The 21,593-nt window shown below is 41.3% G+C and overlaps 1 protein-coding gene, 2 long non-coding RNA genes and 1 pseudogene across 3 annotated transcripts; 2 read left to right on the forward strand and 2 right to left on the reverse strand.

Annotated features, from left to right (window-relative positions):
- Positions 1 to 549: 549 nt before the first annotated feature.
- On the forward strand, positions 550 to 10,869 carry LOC125501019. The gene is made up of 4 exons (XR_007278493.1): positions 550 to 3,768; positions 4,064 to 4,208; positions 6,171 to 6,307; positions 6,498 to 10,869. It is a non-coding gene; the product is annotated as an uncharacterized LOC125501019 (long non-coding RNA).
- On the reverse strand, positions 6,741 to 13,768 carry LOC125501020. Its single transcript, XR_007278494.1, has 3 exons — positions 12,908 to 13,768; positions 12,668 to 12,796; positions 6,741 to 6,866 (listed from the first exon to the last, which is right to left on the reverse strand). It is a non-coding gene; the product is annotated as an uncharacterized LOC125501020 (long non-coding RNA).
- On the forward strand, positions 13,768 to 15,282 carry LOC105685509 (splicing factor YJU2). Its single transcript, XM_012399665.3, has 2 exons — positions 13,768 to 14,059; positions 14,144 to 15,282. Exons 1-2 carry the CDS (start codon positions 14,036 to 14,038, stop codon positions 15,143 to 15,145), a joined length of 1,026 nt encoding a protein of 341 aa, XP_012255088.1. The 5' UTR covers positions 13,768 to 14,035; the 3' UTR covers positions 15,146 to 15,282.
- A 197-nt stretch (positions 15,283 to 15,479) lies between these two features.
- Positions 15,480 to 21,541, reverse strand: LOC105685382 (annotated as a pseudogene).
- Between the last annotated feature and the right edge of the window lie 52 nt (positions 21,542 to 21,593).

The raw sequence follows: 21,593 nt of genomic DNA on the forward strand, positions 1-21,593 counted from the left end.
TATTCCAACGTAACCCGCAATACTATAAAGATTGCATGATCGTTTTTCCACTTTTTTATATAGACACACATTTTACGAAGGCGAATTGCACCGCAGATAACAACATCCTGCCTCGCATAAGATAAAAACGTGAAACTTGACCGTATAGGAAAACGCGATGCGGGCTGAAAAGTACAAGGAAAATAAAAAAAATTACGGGGTAAAAATTACGGACGGATTGTTAGATGCGAAATGATTTTTTCAATACGTAAAAAGATTTTCTCAATTAATTCTGATTATTTTACGAGATAATTACGAGGATCTAAATTAATTGCCATAAAAACGACGAAGGAAAATCAAAGAATAAAGTTTTACGACCTTCAATTTTCGGCTGTATCCTCAGATAATGATCATTACGTGATTTCAATTGCGGAATTGACCATTCACGAACCTCATCTCGCATGTATTCATGCGGCGTTTGATATTAGAGGTTGAGAATAACGGTTAATATTTGGTCCCGACTAATTCGCAAAGTTTCGCGATCCCCTCCCCCCTGCCCCCCCTGCCTTCGGTCTCGCCGATCCGCATCGTGCCGAAAAGATTTGGTTTATAACGCGACTAATTAAGCAAGCAGCCTCCAGGAATCCGAATGAATGCCAAACACTTTAAATACCTGGGACATGCACCTGCCAAACGACGCTCTAATGGACATTTCAAGGGAACAGGTTTTTTTTAAATGCCGACCGGGCGCGTCTCCGACGTTTGGTGTGCCGAATTCTTCAAACACACGTACCTTCACACATACATGCGTACTCGTAACACACGCGCAACGCGCCAAAAACTTTTGCCCATTCATACAAATTTTCTAATTCAATTCTCTTTTCTTTCCATTTTTTCGAATTTCAGATTTTTCCTTTTCTTTCGCACCGCAGCAGAAATTACCACCGCAATACCTCCTGTATTCTTTGCTGGAAATTTTTTGGTGCGAAACTTCTTTCACTCGAACTTTCGGTGTCTTTCGCAAATTTCTTCATTTCAAAACGAAAAATTTTTTTAACAACAAATTTTCTTTTTTTCCCCACCGAACCGTTTAACTTATCGGGTTGCGATGAGTACCACTGAATTTATACACGCCTGCCGGGAGATGACTCGCCTTACCTACGCGCCACGGCGTATCACATTCGAAAACGGTGCGGATACTTAAATTTTAATTTATTTTTCCGAAAGGTTGAAAATAAATTCAAAGAAAATATATGCGTATTAAAAAAGATCGATTACATCGATGAACATCGGTGGGCATCGTTATACACACGGCGGCGTTGAACTTCTGTTCCGAATGCCGAATCCCCCCCCCCCCGATGCAAGTGCACAGATATCGGTATGCATTAAAAATAGAAATGTTAAAACAGGAAATGCACCACACGCACGCAGGTTCCTTTTCTCGGAAATTTTAGTCAAGCCGATGCAACCGGCTGTGGTGTACCAGACGATCGAAGGCAACGTGCACGTAACGGGGTGAACATTTACAGAGATAAATATCTCGTTATGTATCAACACAAACCAATAAATATGCCTGCTGCTACGTTATGTATCATTATGCATGGTTTGATTCGGTTGAAAAATAATTAATTGATTAATTTTAAGGCCCGGGCTCGCGGGAAATGAAAGATGGATCGAAAAGCGCTAATTGTAAGCTCGCTCTTCGGTCGTAACATTTCGTAAGGGAGCCGTATTTCAAATTTTTCATCTCTGAGAAGCTTGGAAAATTGTCACATAGCGTGCGCGCAGTTTACGCGAAAATGATAAGAAAGTAATTTTGCAGCGCGCGAGAATAGGCGGATGTTCGAAACGTGGAAAACTCATAGTTTGTGCGCAGCATGGCCACTGCGATAATAAGTTGTACTCTACATTCGAACAGCAAAAGATAGAGCAAGAAAATAGGGGGAGGAGAGAGAGAAAGAGAAAGAGGCTGGAGATGAGGAGAGTCTGTATTTCAATCAGGTCGACGTTTTAATAAAGTAACACGCTGCACTAACCGCGTTCTGTAGTTCGAACGAGAGTATAAAGTGACCAGAAAGTTGTCGTCGCCGACATACGTATGCAGGTACTCGTACACTGACGCGGAGCAACATCAAGATCACGCAACACGTGCAAATAGGCATACGAACCCACAGGGTTATACGTTGTATACCTGCAACCTCGTAACGCAGGGAATATAGCTAGCAATCGATATAATTAATCGGCGATAGGTAATAAAATATAAAATAATTGTGGAACCAGAGCACGGAGCTGCGATATGTATAATATATCCGTACATTATATTACACCAATAGAGAAGGATATTCCTGCCGGAGAGAGTCGCACGATTGCGCGTACGCGCGATTAAAAATCGAAAACCTCATAGCGTACGGATCGGCGTATACCACGATGCGGATTTGAAGAGGGGCGGCGGGGGATGAAGATGCAATTTTTCTTCCTCCTGATATTGGCCGATTGTGAGCCCGCGTGAACGCGTGATTCGCGTGATAGCCGTTCAACTTCAAGGACGCACAAAACCGTTGCTTGTATACACCACGAAATGTCGGCCGGTACAGATAACAGTTTGAAACGGTTGCGAGACAAGATTATTTCATAATCAAATCGGAGAGAGAGAGAAAGATAATAATTTATGCATTACACAGAGACACGTGTGCTACGAAGTTTTCGAAAACCGTACTCGAATCGAGGTACGAAAATTTTTATTTCTACGCTTGTTCGGTCGTTTTTTTAACGGGCTGAATTTCCATCGCCGCGTTACAGGATGTGCAGCCACAAATATTCGTAAAAAAAAACATCCGAGTAACCAATATGTGGGGTTGATATAATGAAAAGATGAAACAGCGCGCTTCGCAAAATTGCGCAGGTCGACCGAGAGGAATGAAAATAGACTGAGAAAAATTAAAAATTAAAAAAATTAGAGAAGAAAAGGAAGAAGTTGAAACAGAGGTTGTTAGGGAATTCTTGATGCGCGACCGTGGAGTCGATTACCTTATACTTCCACCCAATGTTACAAAGTAGCGATGCAAAAGTATCAAATTCACACCACGCCGCGCGGGATGAAACGAGGTGCAAAGTTTGATATAATTTCGAAAGAGCGACGGATGGATGAGCACGACCCGTCGCGGTTATACCGTAAAGGTATAGCCCATCGCCGAATAAGACGTTACCCGGTGTCCTCGACGCGCGTCCTTGATGCTTGGAAAAGATTTTCCCTTTCAATATCAAGGAAAATATCTAAATGGGGAAAGCGAATGGAAAAATCGGCCGAAATGAGATGAGAACTAAATAATATTATCGCGATATCTGTGGGCCCGATTAAAACATTGTCTCTCATCCCCCGTCGTGAAATTGGATAAGGGTCGAAAAATTCCTAGGGGAAAAAATCCGAAGAAGTAGAAGAAGAAGAAGAGTAAGAAGAAGAGTAAGAAGATGGGCGTAGGACGCTCAACCCGCGCGACGCCCGAAAGGACGGCAACCAACTGGGCAGAAATAAGGAACCGATTTGAGCGGTGGGCCACCGAGGAACGTCGGCGATCTCCGATGTCACACGGACCGACCAACGTCGACGCCAACGCCAAGATTTTTCTGTCCTGTCCACAGCGGTGGGGTATGGCAATGGCTCTGCGAGTCTGCCCTCTCCGCTTCGTGAGTCTCGTGTTTCGGTTTTTGGGCTTCCATCGGGTTCCAGGAATCGTTTGCGGGACTGCCGATGCTCCGGTACGTTGTTCAGGACCTACTACAGCTACTCGGGTGGGTAGGCTACCTCGTCTCGTTTGGACTTTTCAACAACCGCGCGCTTATAGCTATTGTTTGTCTTGTATAATAGACACCATACACCCCGTTCCATTGCCTACGCCGTCAACGTAGCGGTTCCTCTCCGTTCTAATTCTTTTTTCCTCCTTATTGCCCCTCATTTTTTACCCCTCGGTCCGACGCCGCGTCGTCTTCTGACGGAGAAACAAGGACTGTTCGTGATGCGATAAGTATAATTGAAAAGTATTAATTACTACGAATCCAGGCTCAAATGCGAAGCATGGAGTTTCAGAAGGAATGATGGGGTATGCAGGCATCAAAAAGACCCCGAGCACATCCTGCACCAGCATCAACACCGGGAACTGCAGCAGCGATGATGATGGGGATATGAAGTAACGCGATAGCCGATAGCACCGGAGAGACAAGACACGCACGCGGTGAGAAATTTTTCGTTACCAAAGCTCCGCCGTACAAGCAACAGGATCGGCATTCCTTAAACGATCCTCGTTATTTATACGTGCACATCCCTGAAATTATTATCTCCAATTAACGATCATTTGCAATAAAATTTCGGACTATACCAACAAGAGAGAATGAAGGAACAAAAATAGAATGAATCAAAATTGACGTATGAAAAAGAAGAGAATTTTAAGAAAAAAAAGAAAGGAAAGAACCTCCGTACAACAGATTATGTTCCTGAATGAATATCGAGAGTAGAAAAACTGAATATAGGTGTACAGGCCCAGGCATCGTAGATTGTAGGAATTTAAATGCTAACGTATATTCGGTTGATTCGTATGTACCAAATGCCGACTATATATCGCGCAGGACGATCGGTATCGCGGCTTATTCGTTTTAACCGTTTGAATAGAATTTCAATCAGAAACTACTACCACTACCACTACCACTACCATATAACTTTACCGATAGACACAATTTCCGATCGTTATTCTACGATAAGACCGTGCATCGCGTTTACTACTGGTCAATGGGGCTCAGAAGTGAGAAAGAAAAATCGATGCGTAAATAGATAATATACCGTGATCCGAATCAGCTTATCAAACGAACTAACTGTAAAACTGCAGCTGATAACCGATAAAAACCTTTCCCAACTGATCTAACAAGGAGACCTTGCCAAGTGCCACCCACCGATTTTGACGAAACTTCGCAGGATGAAAGAATAGCAAAAAAAAACGGATACGTGTTTCGGCTTATCCGTAGACACTCAACCGTTTTCGAGAAAATTACGGTTGAAACACGGAAAATTTTGACGTTGCTTCATGAGTCTGGCCGCGCGCCATCTCTACAAGCAGATCAGCGGTGCAGCGGCTAGCGTGACAGCTTCGAGAATTGATGCTCCGGGTTCGAGTCCGGACAGAGATGTTTTTTTTTTTTTTCAAATTCTTCGACAAAGTATGCTACGCGAACGTTCCTTATTATTATTATTGATTTTTATGTTTATTATTACATTATCTCCCGATTAATTCAACAATATGTAGCGCATTCGTCGGGATGGTACCTATCATAGTAACATTCAAAACATAAATATTCTCTGCACCAGAAGCAACGCGTGAAGGCACTTTGGCCGCAATCACAGTTCTGGGTGTGAACGTCATCCGGAAACGCAACGTCGTTGACGTTATTGAAAACCTCGCGATCCGCCGATAATTTTGCGGCGAACCATGCGTACCGAATCATTTTTTCAAATGCTGCTGCCCGCAATTGATTATGGACCAGGGAGTGTATTTTTATTGCGTCGCGTCTGCTTGTGATTTCTCTCCGCTGTGCAATCAGGACGGGGCAGTTTTGGAGACGTCGAATATAGTTTTTTACCAGTCCAAAATATTTCGTATTATTTTCTACGAATTATCGGTCGGTTGGCTACGGCTAGCGAGCCTACCTGAAAACCTACCCCGTAGCATAATTCGGAATAACGGACAGTTTATTCGAAAAGATGAATTATAATTTCAATAAAGGGTCCTTGTATTTCCCAATAAAATGAGGAACGTTCGCGCAGCATACTTTGACGAAGAATTTGAAAAAAAAAAAAAACATTTCTGACCGGACTCGAACCCGGAGCATCAATTCTCGAAGCTGTCACGCTAGCCGCTGAACCGCTGATCTGCTTGTACAGATGGCGCGCGGCCAGAGTTATGAAGCTACGTCAAAATTTTTTCGTGTTTCAACCGTAATTTTCTCGAAAACGGTTGAGTGTCTACGGATAAGCCGAAACACGTATCCGTTTTTTTTTGCTATTCTTCCATCCTGCGAAGTTTCGTCAAAATCGGTGGGTGGCACTTGGCAAGGTCTCCTTGTAAGCACCTTCTAAAAAGAAGAAATAACAACAATGTCAAACATTCAAAATAACTACCACCGAGCGTCCTGCACTTACACAACAGGGTTTGCTGCATTCGCACAGTTGGAAGACCTTCGAACAGCTCTTTAATCTGCGGCAGCCTACCACCATTACCATGACCATTACCAATACTTTACCGTGGCCGAAGTAGGTACAGCACTCCGCCACTCATCGTATAAGGTACACTTTTTACCGCAGTCCATCTTCTTACACGTTAACCGAATCCTCCTTACTTTTTTTTTGTAATTTTTTTTTCCCCCCATACCGATGTTGAAAAGTAAATTAAACATGTGAAATAAAATCCTGCTTTCGGGATCGTGGACGAATCGAACATCGATATCCGGCAGAGTTGTGATAATTTTGTTTTCAGATGAAATTTTTCAACAATTCGCGAAACGCTCACCTCTTCTGAAGCGGGGTGTTTTGCAGGGACGTCATCTCCGAGGTCTTGGGCGTACGTCCTCGCTGACCAGGTGATGCGATTTTGAAGGTTATACAATACCACCGTCGGCTGAGACCTTTATGGGGAATCCATCGTGATCAACGAAACGGTCGAGAGTAGCCCGGACCCGGTGCAGGACTCCGATCTGGTCGACGTTCCCCCGTTTCTCTGCAGCGATCTATAGCCCCGGCATCGCAGGCTGTTGCCGCCTCCCAGGGCAGATCCTTGCCACGCATTCGAACCGCATTCCTGGCTTCTTGTGTGGCGGTGTCTGCCCCGCCGGAGGAACGGTCCCGACTGAAAGAGGGCCCAGGGCTGTTGATGGTGTGCATCAGGAGAAGCAGAAGAAGAAAAAGAATAAGGAAAACAAAAATGAAAAGGAGAAGAGGAGGGTTCGGAAATTGGTATAGTGGAAATATCAAAATTCAAGACAATTACAAGAAGGCCCGGACCAGTTGGATATCTGCGGTATAGGAACGGGATTCGCACACTGCATGGGTATATAATAAGAGCGGACGAAAAAGGAGAAGAGTTGAGAGAAAAAAAAAAAAAAAAAATTAAAAAATTATACCGAAAAATTTCGTTCATTGTCAGTCTGCGATTCCGCAGAATTAATGAATATAATTATCTTTAGTATGTAGAAGTACAATTTTGAAAATTCTCATGCCAAAGATTTCCGCTATCCGTACTGAATTACACGTGTACACCGATGAGATACAAACCCAACCAATTTGAATCGCAGGTTTATTGCGGAGGTTATTTTTCAATCGGTACGTCATCGCGTATAATCAGGGCAAAGAAGGGGAAATCTTATATACGGTCGTTGTTACAGTTGTTGGGTGCGGGTGGGCGCAGAGTTTGAATTTACGAGTAACATTTGCCGACTGTGGGTCGCGCACGTGCAGTATATATAAGATCGCTTAATTTTAGAGTCTTTTTTAAAAAAAACTTTCGTCAAATGATTGAACAGCCACTATACTACGTAATTTATACAATGATACGCGTGACTACCGATACTGCGCGTTTCGTGTGACTGCCCGCATTCTTTGAAACTCAAAAATGAGAAAAAGGAAATCGTGCGAATTTTTTATTTTTCATTTTTACACGTCGGATCGAATATGAATTTGAAAATCCTTGGAATATATATATATACATTGACTTTATTTGAATTCTTCTTTATCCATCCTCGTAGCACTCACGGTCGATCCGGTCCCCTAATTTACTTTTTCAATTATTTTTCAAATCTCGCGCACGTACTTTTTCTCTTAATTAAGAAAAATATGATTTATGAAAAATCATTCAATTGTAGATGTAACAGCTACACCGACCTATCCTAACTTCACTAAAGTTTATGTGCTCCGAAACATATAAAATACGCGTACTGCAATTATCAATGATTAGATTAAAAAGTTAGCGACTAGACGAAGAAGATTTCACACATTATACATATGAGTTACGTTCTGTTTTTCTATAGCCTCGCGTAGTGACCTACTACGAACAAGAACTAGACACTCAATTCATTTCATGTTGCAAGTTATTTCACATGCACAAAAAACCGAGTAGAAGAAATAAATAATATAGTCAGAATAGGAATATCAAAATTGATGAAATAAAAAACCAATCATCACTCGTGAGTTCGAAGCATGGATTTATACAGTGTGCACTCAGAAAAGCCTCAATATGATACAACATATGATTATACCGCACTGCACCGCATAACATATTGCAACTTGTATAGTACGCGTATAAGCTCGCATGTTAAAAACGAGCACCGGCGCCTAAACTTTTTTTCTTTTCTTTCTTTCTCATTTTTCTATTCTTCTTCTTCTTCTATTTCTGCCCTCTATCACGCGGCGTTTTCTAGGCTAAAAAATATTTCCGTGTCACTCAAGAGCTCGTGTTAAATGTGTGTGAGTATATTTATCACATGCATGGGTGTGCGTATTTATGTGCAAAGGATATAGTTGGTACACCGTCGTAATACATACATAGTAATACATGAGAGGTACGTATGCGTACGATATACAAAATATATATAAGTGTATACCCTACCGCAGATAGAACAGGGTCAGAGATTATAAAGTTTTATTCCAACAGTTAAATGATTTGTAGACGTACGTACGTGAGCATAGGTATGTATTTTGTAGCGTGCATATAACATACCGAACACCACGAAGAACTATATGGTCTAATATCTACGATACGTATAATTTCTGGAGCAGTTTGCCACGACGTATGTAATGGATATAAGACAAAGCTCTCACAATATCCTTTGATACCAGTGCAACACGTTCAGATAACGTATCGCCGTTTATAAAATTTCTTTTTTTACTATACATGTGCTTGTTGGTTTGCACGTGTGGGCGAAAAATACATACATCGAAGCCAGAGAAAATGACGAAAAATTATTAACGTTTTTGTTCTCTTCGAACGTCGAAACAAATCTGAGCTTTTTTCCAATAATCACAACTTGACACAAGGAGTGTGCATGTCAATTACTGTATGTATAGTTTAGGAGAAAAAAACAAGGAATGAAACAGAAAATTGTCCGACAAGTGATATTCATGAGACAAGAAACAAAGTAGGTGAGATGAACTGTTAGATACGTCAAATACTATCATCATAGAATATATTGTCTCGTTGTTTGTTTGTATAAATAATGCGGTCGGTATATAGGTAGGTATATAACACAGTTAAAAGAAGAATGAAACGGGAGAAAATCTGATTGTACGAAAAGGATCGAATTTGAATTGTATCGGAGAAGAGGAAGTTGTGTGTTGTCGACAAAGTATACGTACGAGCAGTTCGTTATTCTTTTTATTTTTCTTTTTTAAACCCTGCCGCTGCAGTGCAGGGAAAAGAACGAAATGAATAATTGAAGTTTACGGGCATCGATTCAAATGTAGTGGCATCAAACGTGTCTACGGCGGTATTTTTTTTATTTTTTCCAACCTATCGATCGATTAATCAATCCTGTTTTGTTTGATTCTATATCATATAATAGACTGTACCTAACGCCGCGCGGACCACGCCATCCCTTTTGGTGTTGTTACAGGCGCCTCGGCGGCGGCGCCCCGATTCTTGTCTTATTTTCAAATCTCGAATAGTAAATGACATCAAACGAAAATTTTCTTTCTCTCGTTTTTTTCAAATACAACCAACCTACCTGTATGCATTTATGCAACGGGACCATAAACGCGGCTCTTTATATATTAGATATCTGGTATCAGATATGACCTACACTTCATTTTTTCATCCGCGACGTATTTGTCTTTTTCCTCTTTTCACCGTTACAGTTATATGAAAATTGACTCGATGGAAATTCGTGCGATTCGTCATACTTTTTAATACCTACTTTTCGAGTGAACGTATACAACGTTATGAAAAGGGCTTATCATTCATTTTCACGGCCCAACATCCGGCTACAATTCTCTCGTTTCCGTCATCGCGTTTACTCCCACTTATTTTTTCTTCATATTCTGGGTACATAATCGTGAACTGCAAAATGTGGGGGATCCAATTTTTCGTCCTCCATTTCGCAATAATTTCCAGATAACGATTATACTCGTTGATAAATTTTATATGAATGTATAGGTGGGTGATACGAGTGCAGCATCTTATACATTTGAGTTACGTTGATTATTCAAAAACACCAATGGCAAGAAAAAAAAACAAAAAAAATTTCACTGCACTCCAGGCTACCTGCTAGAATATGATAAATGTCGAAAATCATAGGGTGAGATGATAATTATTTGAAGATATATTCCCATGGTCGCGCTGCACAGATAGGGCAATTATAATCGCGCGTTGGTCAAGTAACACGAGTTGAGCGTTTAATCTGGCGACTCTATGAAGTGACGCAATTTTTGTCGGATATAAAAAGAGCATAAACCGAGCTTACAATCCACGCCGGTTGATAAACCTGAGTAATTTTTATACAACACATGAGAGCCACTGACCACCGACATCATCCACACTGCATGAATGGAACGACTTCCAAGAACTGTACAGCCCGATCAAAAGATTCCGTTATTATTAAAAGCGTTTTTTAAATGGTTACAACCCTAAAAAAAAAAATCATTAAAAAAAAGTACCAAGTTTATCAAAATTACGAAATAATTCGTTGAAACTCATTCGCCACGAACAGATGAAGAAAATGGCAACAAAAAAATTAAATACCCAATGTAATGAGATGAATATATGATGAGTAAAAATCTCACTTACAATTAGTTATCAATTGTTCCTGATGCGATTAGCTTGAACATTTTAGCGTATATACATTCCCACTTCTCTCACGGACTGTGGGAGGCATGAGTATGGGTACAGTCTAATTAAAAAACTAGTCTTCAACCGCCACGTGTCGTATACGAATATACATCCATATATACATTCGTACATTCCTTCATACATTGATGCCAAAAGAAGCGAAAGGAAAAGAAGTACGGGAAGCAAAAAAAGAAAATGAAATAAAAAAAAAGATATCAACCGTACAACCTTAAGGATTATATTTTTGACGTAGTTGTACCGCCGGAAGTTCCGAGCTACTCGAACGATATGAAAGTAAATTTTTCTCTGTTCATCGCGCGTCGTTCGCGCTATGCTGCAGATGATGATGACCGTCGTGCAGACAATGCCGACGTCGCTCGGTGCAGCAGAACAAGAAGACGAAGAAAAAGGTAAAAGAAAAGGAAAAGGTGAATCGTAATGAAAACAAAAGTGAGAACAAGAATGAGAGTAGGTATAGTAAGTTGCGAGATGACTCCAATATACTTGATTTAACTTGACCAATTCTTATCCACACTAAACGCACACATTTTTTCTTTGTTCTTTAAAAGTGACGTAATGCGAAAGAATAATCTTCGCGACGTAGAACGAGGAGAGGTGTACGAGGCAAAAAAAAACGACGAATTCGCACACGGCCAAAAAGTTCACTTAGATTAGTCCTGCGAATGGTTACGTAACCAGCTCACCACCGATAACGTGGGATCCTGTCTGACGATAGACGAAAAAAGGCGAATAAAAGAGAGCAGAGTACAAAATGAAAAGAAAGCGGATGGTGAAAAAAATAAGAAAAAATACGAAACGTGGCGAAGTTACCGCGAACAAGGTATATAGATGAGATCCTTCAACACGTGGCGAAGGTAATACGAACGCGATCATGTCACACGATGCGAATCTCGCAAAATTATATACTATATAATGTATATTTTGTGGCGTGCAAATCCCCCCTTCGAAGGTGAAATTTTGATTGATGAAGAAACCGAATGCGAGTTTTTTCTAACGAAGCGAGTTTCACCTCGCAGTGCGACTTCTCGCAATACGGAATCGAGTGGGTTCGAGTGAACATCAGTTTTTCAACAGAGGATAGTTCGTACAAACGCTTTTAGTATTTAGTAGTCCCCTGGAATCCAGTTACATTTGGAACCAGTTGCTCACCCAACGCAACGCGAATATTAATGGCGAATATTTAGCAACTAAAGATATACGAATATACTAGTTTGCCAATCGTAGAAGTTTTAAGTTGCGCGAAGCTAGGCCAGGTAGGTAGGTAGGTAGGTAGGTAGGTAGGTAGGTAGGAGTTGGTTGTTTTAAAGAGCCGATGACCTCAAGGACGATGACGCGCCATATTTAGTCGTTTTATAGTACCTACTAAAAACCTTTTGTTCTACACGTGTCTCGACGTACAAAGTTTTTTTTATAAATTTTTACTAACATTTATTATAGGCACCCATTGCAACGATTTGAGAATATACAGAATACGCGTCCTCCCATTTCGATGGGATATACCGATTTTCGATAATCATAATTATAGCCGCGAATCTCTATAATTATAACGATAAATTGCAATGACCGTGAACGCTCGTCCGATATCACCAGTCAACCTGCTCCAAGAACTTGGGAACTAAACGAAAAATTAAAGAAAAACCAAAAATAAATAAGAATTACATCAAAGTTCAAGGCTATTTTCGTCACTTCCTATCGGTGTATAAGTTGCACAGAGCGGAAAGTTATGGCGGACTAGCTTTAATGTTATTATTGTTGTATACGTATACTATTCTAATGTAACCATATCATTTATCGTACGTAATATAACATACCTCAGTTTTGTAATACCATGTGAATTTTACACACATCATCGCATCAAGTGGTGCGCCAGGTTGTCTCGCTGCTTATGTTAGTCACCAGCTTTGTTGTCTTCCTTTTTCCTCACAACCATGATGATTAACCTGGAATACGTAACTTTATTATTGTAATTATTGCAAAAACCTATTATACTACACACTTTATAAACCAAATTACATATTACTAACATAAGTCACTTTCAAACCAAAACTAACATTTTTACAAATTTTGTTGCATATGTATATTGGGTAGATGTATGTGCTTTGTTCCATCTTTGAATTGCCGCAAGAACAATGGAGATCGAGTAGCTCTTAAGGTGTTGGTACAGATGTGGCAGTCGAAAATCGAAGGTGAAACTGTATGCGGAATGTAACAGGAGACAAAGGGATATGAGGGGGAAACAGGGCTGAATAGTAGTTGTAATGTCGATCCTTGAGAATCAGAAATGAAATTGCGGAGTCTTTGGCCACTCACAATCAGTCATTTGATAATTTCAAATCACGTGTGCGCTCCTTATAACCTTGGCTCAACTGCCGGAGCGAACAAATTCTGACGAATGAAATTTAATCGTGTAGTATCACGAGCTTATAATATGCGAACATAAATAATATACTATAAGTATACTATTGCTTATAGAAATCGTACACTAATATTTCAAAAGTAGCAACGACATATCGACTCTCATAACTCGGATATTAAATTTACCTTAGCAGGAAACACGATAAAGGGTCGTGTGAACCGGCTATCTTATTATCTACTACAATACTACGCTACCGAGGTGATAACGTCTAGGCGTAAAAATTCTTGACCGGTTTTATCGCCAGCGCGGATGAAAGTCTTATCTGAGGATATATGTATAGGTATGCCTTAAGGGTATGCCTCGGTTTAGTCGTTGAATTCAATCATTTCGCAGCGAATTCTACAATGGACATGGCGAAATTAAGGAAAAACGTTGCGGGCTAGTTACAACCGATTAATTTTTCTCTTGCCAGATTTCCGGCCTTCGATGGATCAAAGACCGAGACGATACGCATAGTATGCCGGTAGTATGGAAATTATGAATCTAGTAGCTGCTGCATAAAGGAATTAATAGAAGCGCAGTAGGTGGCTTTGGATCACGTACGAAACCCTGACGAACGAAGTTACATTCGGCGCCATCTTTGGTAAACTACAGAAATCGTCTGCTCGGCTGTTCCGCTGGGACAGATGTGAATTGGTTTCTAACCTTGCGCGTGGGTGTCATCCAGTATTATCGGTAGTGTCATCGTGTTTTTGAACAATAATTGGAGCGAACTAAGTGTTGAGGAAAGATTTTGTTTGGTTCCTCTAAGAACTCTTGAAAAATGTCGGAACGTAAAGTATTGAACGTGAGTATTACCTGTTATGAACATACATATAACCTAAACTGAGAATCCTGATGCTGTTTTAACCTAACATATTTTTGTTTACAGAAATATTATCCTCCGGATTTCGACCCGTCGAAAATTCCGCGTATGAAATTGGCCCGCAATCGCCAATATACCGTCAGATTAATGGCCCCATTTAACATGAGGTGTAAAACTTGTGGAGAATATATTTACAAGGGTAAGAAATTCAACGCACGAAAGGAGGACGTAGAAGGTGACGATTACCTAGGTATAAGGATCTACAGATTTTACATAAAGTGCACTAGATGTCTTCAAGAAATATCTTTCAAGACTGATCCAAAGAATACAGATTATGAGATTGAGGCTGGAGCAACTAGGAATTTTATGGCATTGAAGTTGGCGGAAGAACAGGCGCAACGTGAGGAAGATGAGGAAAAGGAAGAGGAGGCTACAAACCCGATGAAACTTTTAGAGAAAAGAACGCAACAGTCTAAACAGGAGTTGGAACTATTAGAATCCCTTGAGGAATTGAAGGATTTGAACAGAAGACAACAAATTATTGACTACGATCAAATGCTGGAACAGTATGATACAGTATCTGCTCGACAAAGAACGGTGAAAGAACAGGAGGAAATAGATGAGGAATTTGTAAAATCGATATTTAGCAAGAAACAATCGTCAGGAAAAGTTGTAGAGGAAGAAATCGTCGAATTAAATGAAAACGCTTCCGAGGAACCACCCAAAAAAATATCTAGAGTAGAAATAGTTGAATCAGACAGTTCAGATTCTCATAATTCTCAGGAAAGGTCTAAATCACAGAATACACCTGTTTTGATACCCTCGTCTTCTACCTCAACGTGGACTCGGAGTGTGGGTAGTATTTCAAATAAATCAAATATCACAGGGCTTGTGAAACGTAAAGCTGTGAATCTGGGCATTGTACCCCGTTCGAATACAAAGGACGATGTTGAAATAAATTCAACAAGTACATCAGACTCCAAGCTGATACCACCAGCAACACCTTCAGGTGCTGGTTTGTCTTTACTTGGTGCATATTCGAGTAGTAGTGGTAATGAGAGTGATTAATTTTCAGTGATGGAAAAAACAGACTCCTTAGCTTTTTATGCATAACTGTTTTGTATTGTATAATCACAAAACAACGTGTTCATATAATAAATAAATTCTAAAAATATGTATGTATATTTATAAAAAAAAAAAAACGTTGGGATGCACATGTAATTATTATTTTTTTCCTGTTCCCAATTACGAAAACAGATAAACTGATGATTGCTGATAAATTAATTACGAACGCAACGTTTATCAATTTTCTTTCAATCTATCTTTACTCCACAGGCACAAAACGCGACTTCATTCAAACTATAACTAATATCAATTTGGCAACTAAATGTAATCACACGTGATCAGAGGTATATTTACACTAACAATAAAGGGACGAAAAAGATTGAGCAACACGAGACAATCATTCTACAGCGGACCAACGTAAAAAAATAAATAATTAAAAATAAAAAGGTAGCTAACGTATACATATTCATATTTATGCATGTGCATAGTTCCATCAGGCGATGATCAGAAAATTCCTTACATGAAGATGAACCCAGTACTCCTAAAACACAAAAGGTTACCAGTAAGGGAAAAGCGTAATCGTCTTTTCATGGTCTGTTTTAAAGGCTAGGCACTCTGTAAGGAATTTTTAGATTCTTTGCACCCGGAAATACTACGGGGTACCAATTTTCAGGCGGCAGGGAGTACCCAGCCTGTTAAATCAGACCGCATCAGGTTTTTGCAAATGATTTCAAAGTTAGTTTAAAATTTTTCACAATTCTCGGCGCGATTAATTTGAATCATTTTATTGAAGAAAAATCGTAATGAAATCTCTATGTCGTGTATCTGCGTACGCGAATCAAAGGTGGGGTACGCGTGGGTGAAGTCGGTCTAATCCAAAAAGCGGAATCAAAATCGCAGTCCCCTTGAGAATTCTTTTTCCTAAACTCCCTGCTACCCTCGCCTGTTATTCGCCTAGAAATTCTCTCCCTCCCGCATCTATTTCGAACAAATTCGCCGTCGGATGGTGCGGAAGACCTAAACAATTCTCCATTTAAAAGTGCCCTTGAATGCCTCACAAATTCCCGATTACGATTTGCCTCGCACGCTGCATCCGCAGTGGGCTGCATCAACCAGTTATAAAGATCCTCCCGTATTTCCGAGCTGTTTCGGACCGGGCTTCCCCTTAGGGATCTGGAAACCCTTCTGGAAACGTGGGTCCCCCTGGCCCTCTCATTTTCGACCGCTCTTTGAATGTCGCTTAATTTGTGCATCGAGGGTGTTTCCCCGCAAGTTATACCAACGGGAATTTTCACTTCAACCGAAATAGGGTTTTCTGATTTAGCCCGGGGCGATGGATTCCGTGAACGAATCGGGACGGATATCGGCAGGTTTGGTAGCGCTGAGAGGGACAGGGGTGACGGAGAATTCGCGCGCCGAAGAAATGTACGCGGAGCGTTTGGCTCTAATAATATTTGCGGACTGGTCTTTGGCCGGTCTTGCTGAAGCTGCAAAGAACCGGGGGGACCAGGAGAACACGAAGATTCTCGAACGACGTACCGCTGCTCACGATTTTTTTCGTGCAATTGAAGGCGAAGACGAGCAACTTCCTTTTCAAGCTTTGTTCGCGTAGCTTGTGAACGGTCATTGTCATCCTCCATCTGCTGGACCACTTTTTCCAGCCTCATTAACTGCATCTGTTTGTTTTCCAATGTGGAATATAACATCTGTAAGTCTTCAGATTTCACGGCTATTTGTTTATTCACCTAAAATCAGAAAAAATTTATCGAATCTACAAAATTGAAAAGTTCATCCACCTCAACAAGAGACCTTAGAATATACTGGAGAAACTCACCAATTGGCCGATGGTTTCCGGATCAAGTCGCAGGTGTTCTGGGGTGACATTTTCCATTCCGTTTTGGGAGCTCGTCGATTCCCCGGAGGGATTTCCAGTCTGACCTTTGAGTAAACCGATGACCTCATCCCTGGCCCTCAAGACTTTACTCTGCGCCTTCATGACCAGATCTCTCTGTTCAAGTTCGAGCTGTTTCCGGGTCAACGCGGTTTCCAGTTCTTCGTTCTGTCGGGTTAAATCTGACAGGGTAGTTCGCAGGTCCGAAAGCTGCTGCTGAAGTTCTATAGCGTGGGCGCCCCAACCGGCTTTACCTTCTTCCTTCGACTGAGCGTGAAGTCTGCCTTGAAGTTCGGATAATTGCCTCTCGAATTTGTCGCTTTTCTCAAGGCTGGGGATGAAGGGGAATTTACTGAGACGAGTTTACAATAGATTAGAGTTCGGGTGTCATTATTAATGTCTTGTAACTAACGCAGCCTTCAAATTCTTTTGGAGATTCGTACGATCCAAAATGGCTGCCTGAAGATGTTCCGTTTTAGTAACCAGCTCGGCAGCTAATTTATCCGTAACGGAACCTGGATCCTCTCGATCCTGTGAATCGAGAGTAAAAGGCCCATACACAAAGGTGAGTAGAAATAATAAGTTGAATTAAAAAAAATTCATAATAATGTGCAAACGAACGGCTGCCAGGTGGAGCACTGAAGTTATTTTTTCCTTTTCCTGCTGAACCTGAAGAAGTTGTTGATCTCGTTCGGTAAGTGCCGTTCTCGTTGCCCGCAGTTCATTCCACAGTTGGAGCTCAGTTTCCGTGTACTTCCCATCGGCTGGGGGTTTGAAAAATATAATTTTAAAGTAATTCTATTAACATGCCTCAATTCTGGGTACCTGGCTTCATCACAAATTCTTTAGTCTGTTCAGCCAACTCGCAAAGACGTTGACTTTTCTCTTCGAGTTTGGAGCACCGGTCGCTCAATTCTTTAACTCTTTCCTCGGCTCGGCATCTGCAAAAAAAAGAAGCAGACAAAAAACGCTCACAGATGCCGTCTACGAATAACTATTAATTTATTGATCCGAATGTTAATTATGATGGAAACATGTGTCATGTGACAAAAAACCGCGTACTTCAAGTCCCTCTCCGCGACCAGTTGATTCTTCGCGTCCTCCAGTTCCTTCGATAGTCTTGCAACGGTTTGGTTGTACTCCGTCTCTTTGGAGTCGATCTTCTTTTTCAATTCGGTAACCCTGATTAACAAGTATCGATTAAAACGATTGCATACTCGGTAGGAATATAGAAAATAACCGTGATTCCAAGCTGTCCCTTTGCTTTTCAGCTTTCGCTTGGAGACTCTCGCTGTTTTTAATTGATCTATGCATATCCTTCGTCCGCGCCTCCAGCGCTGCTTCCTTCTGCTTGATCTGCAGCTCCAAAGATTTTACGGTAGCCTGTAGCTGGTTGATTTTGGCCTCGTTGCTGGTCGCATGACTCTCCAGCTCCCGTATCTTATTCCTTGATTTCTGGAGTTGCGCGTCAACAGAGTTTTTGCGATCCCTCAACTGCGTCAACTTTTCCTTTTCAGTTTCAAGATCTTCAATCGCTGCCCTCAACTTCTCTTTCAAATCTCTGACCAGCCCTTCTCCCGATCTTTCAAGCTCCCTGATGTGGATCCTGTAGTTTTCATGTTCACCCCAGAGAGCGGATGTATTTTGGAGCAGCTCGTTGATCACGACTCGCTGTTTATCGGTCACCTCATTGAGCCGCATCTGCAGCCGATCACTTTCACTTTCGTAAGACTCAAGCCCTTTTATTATCGCCGTATCGACGACCGCCTCATTTTCCTGGCTAAAACCAGCCAGCCAGGAAATAATCTCTATCCGTTTCGTCAGGGCATCTTGACACACCTCCAAACACCCGTTCGTCAAATCGTTCAGCTTTCCTTCTAACGTACCGATGAACTCGCTCGTTACAACCGACGTCGCACTGTAGTTAGCCGCAGTTAATTGCTCCCCTGCGGCTGCTCCCCCTTCAAAATACGCTGGCGGTTCTTTTCCACCATTTTTACCCTGCAGTGTCATCCCTATTGCCACCTTTTCTATTTTTCCCGGATCTTTTAGACCAGCTGCTATTACTTTTTCTCGTAAATCGGTGACATCTTCGTACAAATCTGAAGCTTGTTTCTGAAATAATGTAACAGTAGGTCAAATTGAAACTCCATAAATAACGTGATTGTATTCTTCACGTCGCTCAATTTTCACCTGCTTTTCGATAACTTCCTTCCTGAGCGTCATGTACTTTAATTTTTTACTGGTGAACTGATTTTCAAGCTGCTTTTTCTGCAGGGTATTCATTACCGGCGCAGGTTTAACTTTTGTCGTTGAACCGTTTGAAGAAACGCCACATTTGCTGACTGCAGTACGTTGCAATCCAGTGAACGTGGGCAACGCTGAAGCTCGACTTCGAGGTGTAATTATTTGCTCCCCAGGATTCGACTGAACAGGATTTTCGCTTTGACTCGTTGTTTTCTGTGCCTTTGAAGCCACGCCGCAATTCTGAATCGCAAATTCCTGGAGATCAATTAAACGGCACTCGAAAACACAGAAAAGAGAAAAACCGCGGAACGTGCAGAGGGACTCGGATCAAACCAGATATCGTGCTTTTTAGGAGAAAAATCCATAAAACATACGAGAGTCACGTCTAAAGATGGGCGAGGACATGCCGTCTGGTGATTGGTAGTCATAGTTTTGGGTGTAGAAGACATTCCAAAGCTCTTGGGAATTATTAACTTGGATCCTTTTTCTGCCGTGAGTCGGGTTATGGACGCACTCCCTGCTCTGACTAAAATAGGAAACGTTCGTCAATTTGAAAATAGCGAGTTTAGTTAAAAGCGGAATAGTAACAAAACTCCAAAATCCAAAAATGCACCTACTTGCAACGCAGGTGAAATTTCAGCGTATATTTGGGTGGATTATCGTATAAGTGAAGCGCGACATAAACTTACCCGTGGAATCCGTTCTCTGGGACATTACTTTACTGGCGGACGATGTCGACATGGTTTGTCAGTTGTACATATTTAGCGGAATTTTGTATAAAACCTTATGACGAGATGAATTCCGGATTATTTTCAATTATGTAACTATGATTTTGCGTGCATGGGTTGTGTTGACAGTTTGAAACAACGCGCGGTCCTGTCATGGCAACTCTTTCAATTTTTTCATTTGTTTTCTATACTTCTGGAGTTTTGTAGCAAGGTTTCATCGGATTCGCCAAAGCCACTGATCAGAGCCCATGAATGACAGACAGGATTACTCATCCTAAGACCGAAAAAAATCATATTTGGAATTCTTTCTTTTCTCTTTTGTAACGAACAAAAAAATTGAATCCCGTTCATCGCAACGTCGTCGTCACCCTCGCCTCCGCTTCTTCCGGCGACTTTGCGTCAACCATATCTTCATATGCATATGCGCTAGACTAAACGCAGACCAGATGCCAACAGAGTCGTCCGTCAAAATGAGTCATTGTCAATTTCCCAGTCTCTCTTCGGCGCCTAGAGTTCAATGACGACGATTAAAAGAGCGTGCGAAGCGCCGTAGCTCCAGGAAAACGAAATTACCGCATCCGGGGGCACTCGTTTTCTCGAACGTCTCACACTTTTTTCTTCCCTATTTTTTTTTTTCTTTCTCCCTTAAATTGGCAACGAATAATCGACATTTTCGAAAAGTATCCTTTGTCCGGTGCGCTGCATTATTGGCACAGCCCTGCGATTATGAACATTTATTTCGGGAGTGAATATTTATTTCGGAGTTTCCTGTTGCGTCAGAAAATACAGTACGTAGTGCGCCAACGAATACTGCGATCCGAACGAGAAAAATCTTGGAGGTTCGAAGTCACCGGCCTTACTATAAAATTTGAAGCACCCTTGAGCCGAATAATACTTATGGTCGTCGATACAACCGCGTCGATTCCAGTTTGCTGTCACATCCCATAAAAGTATAAGAGTACCTGTAGAAACGGATTGACTCCATGGGACTTGGTGCGAAATTTTTCAAAAAGAGAAGAATAACGCGAATCGTCCGAAGGAATTTTAATGCGATGATCGTATCACCGATCTGCCCTATTATGGCCTTTCGGTCGGCTTCCGATGGCTTAAAAGCTGCGACTTCGCTAGCCTTTGGAATAACAGCGGCGTGGTGGAATGAATTTAGTTTAATTACGCCGGAGGACTCTTACGGAGAATAAATTAATTGCCAAAAAACATATTACACGGTTTGGAGAGGGACTTCGGGGGGGGGGCTTCGCATTAAAACAATTTAATACCGCGGAAGGTCATACCAATAATTAACTCTTTGCAACGTCCCAAATAATTTACATCGGGACTTACCCTAATTATCGAGCATTCGATGGAAACTTTTCTTTTCTCCTTCGGTAATCGTGACAACGATTTCGTCGTATCCTTAAAAATTACGTTACCCTATTCTGCATCGTTATCTTTAATTCAAATTTCATTTCACCTCGTGTAATTAAGCGCCCCACATCAAGCTACGTAATATATCCACCTTATTTTCTGGAGACAATTTCGTACAGGTATGTATACAGTACAAGAATAATATAAGTAAGTACAACGT

This window comes from Athalia rosae, chromosome 5 (assembly GCF_917208135.1).
Source record: "Athalia rosae chromosome 5, iyAthRosa1.1, whole genome shotgun sequence".
NCBI lineage: Eukaryota > Metazoa > Arthropoda > Insecta > Hymenoptera > Athaliidae > Athalia > Athalia rosae.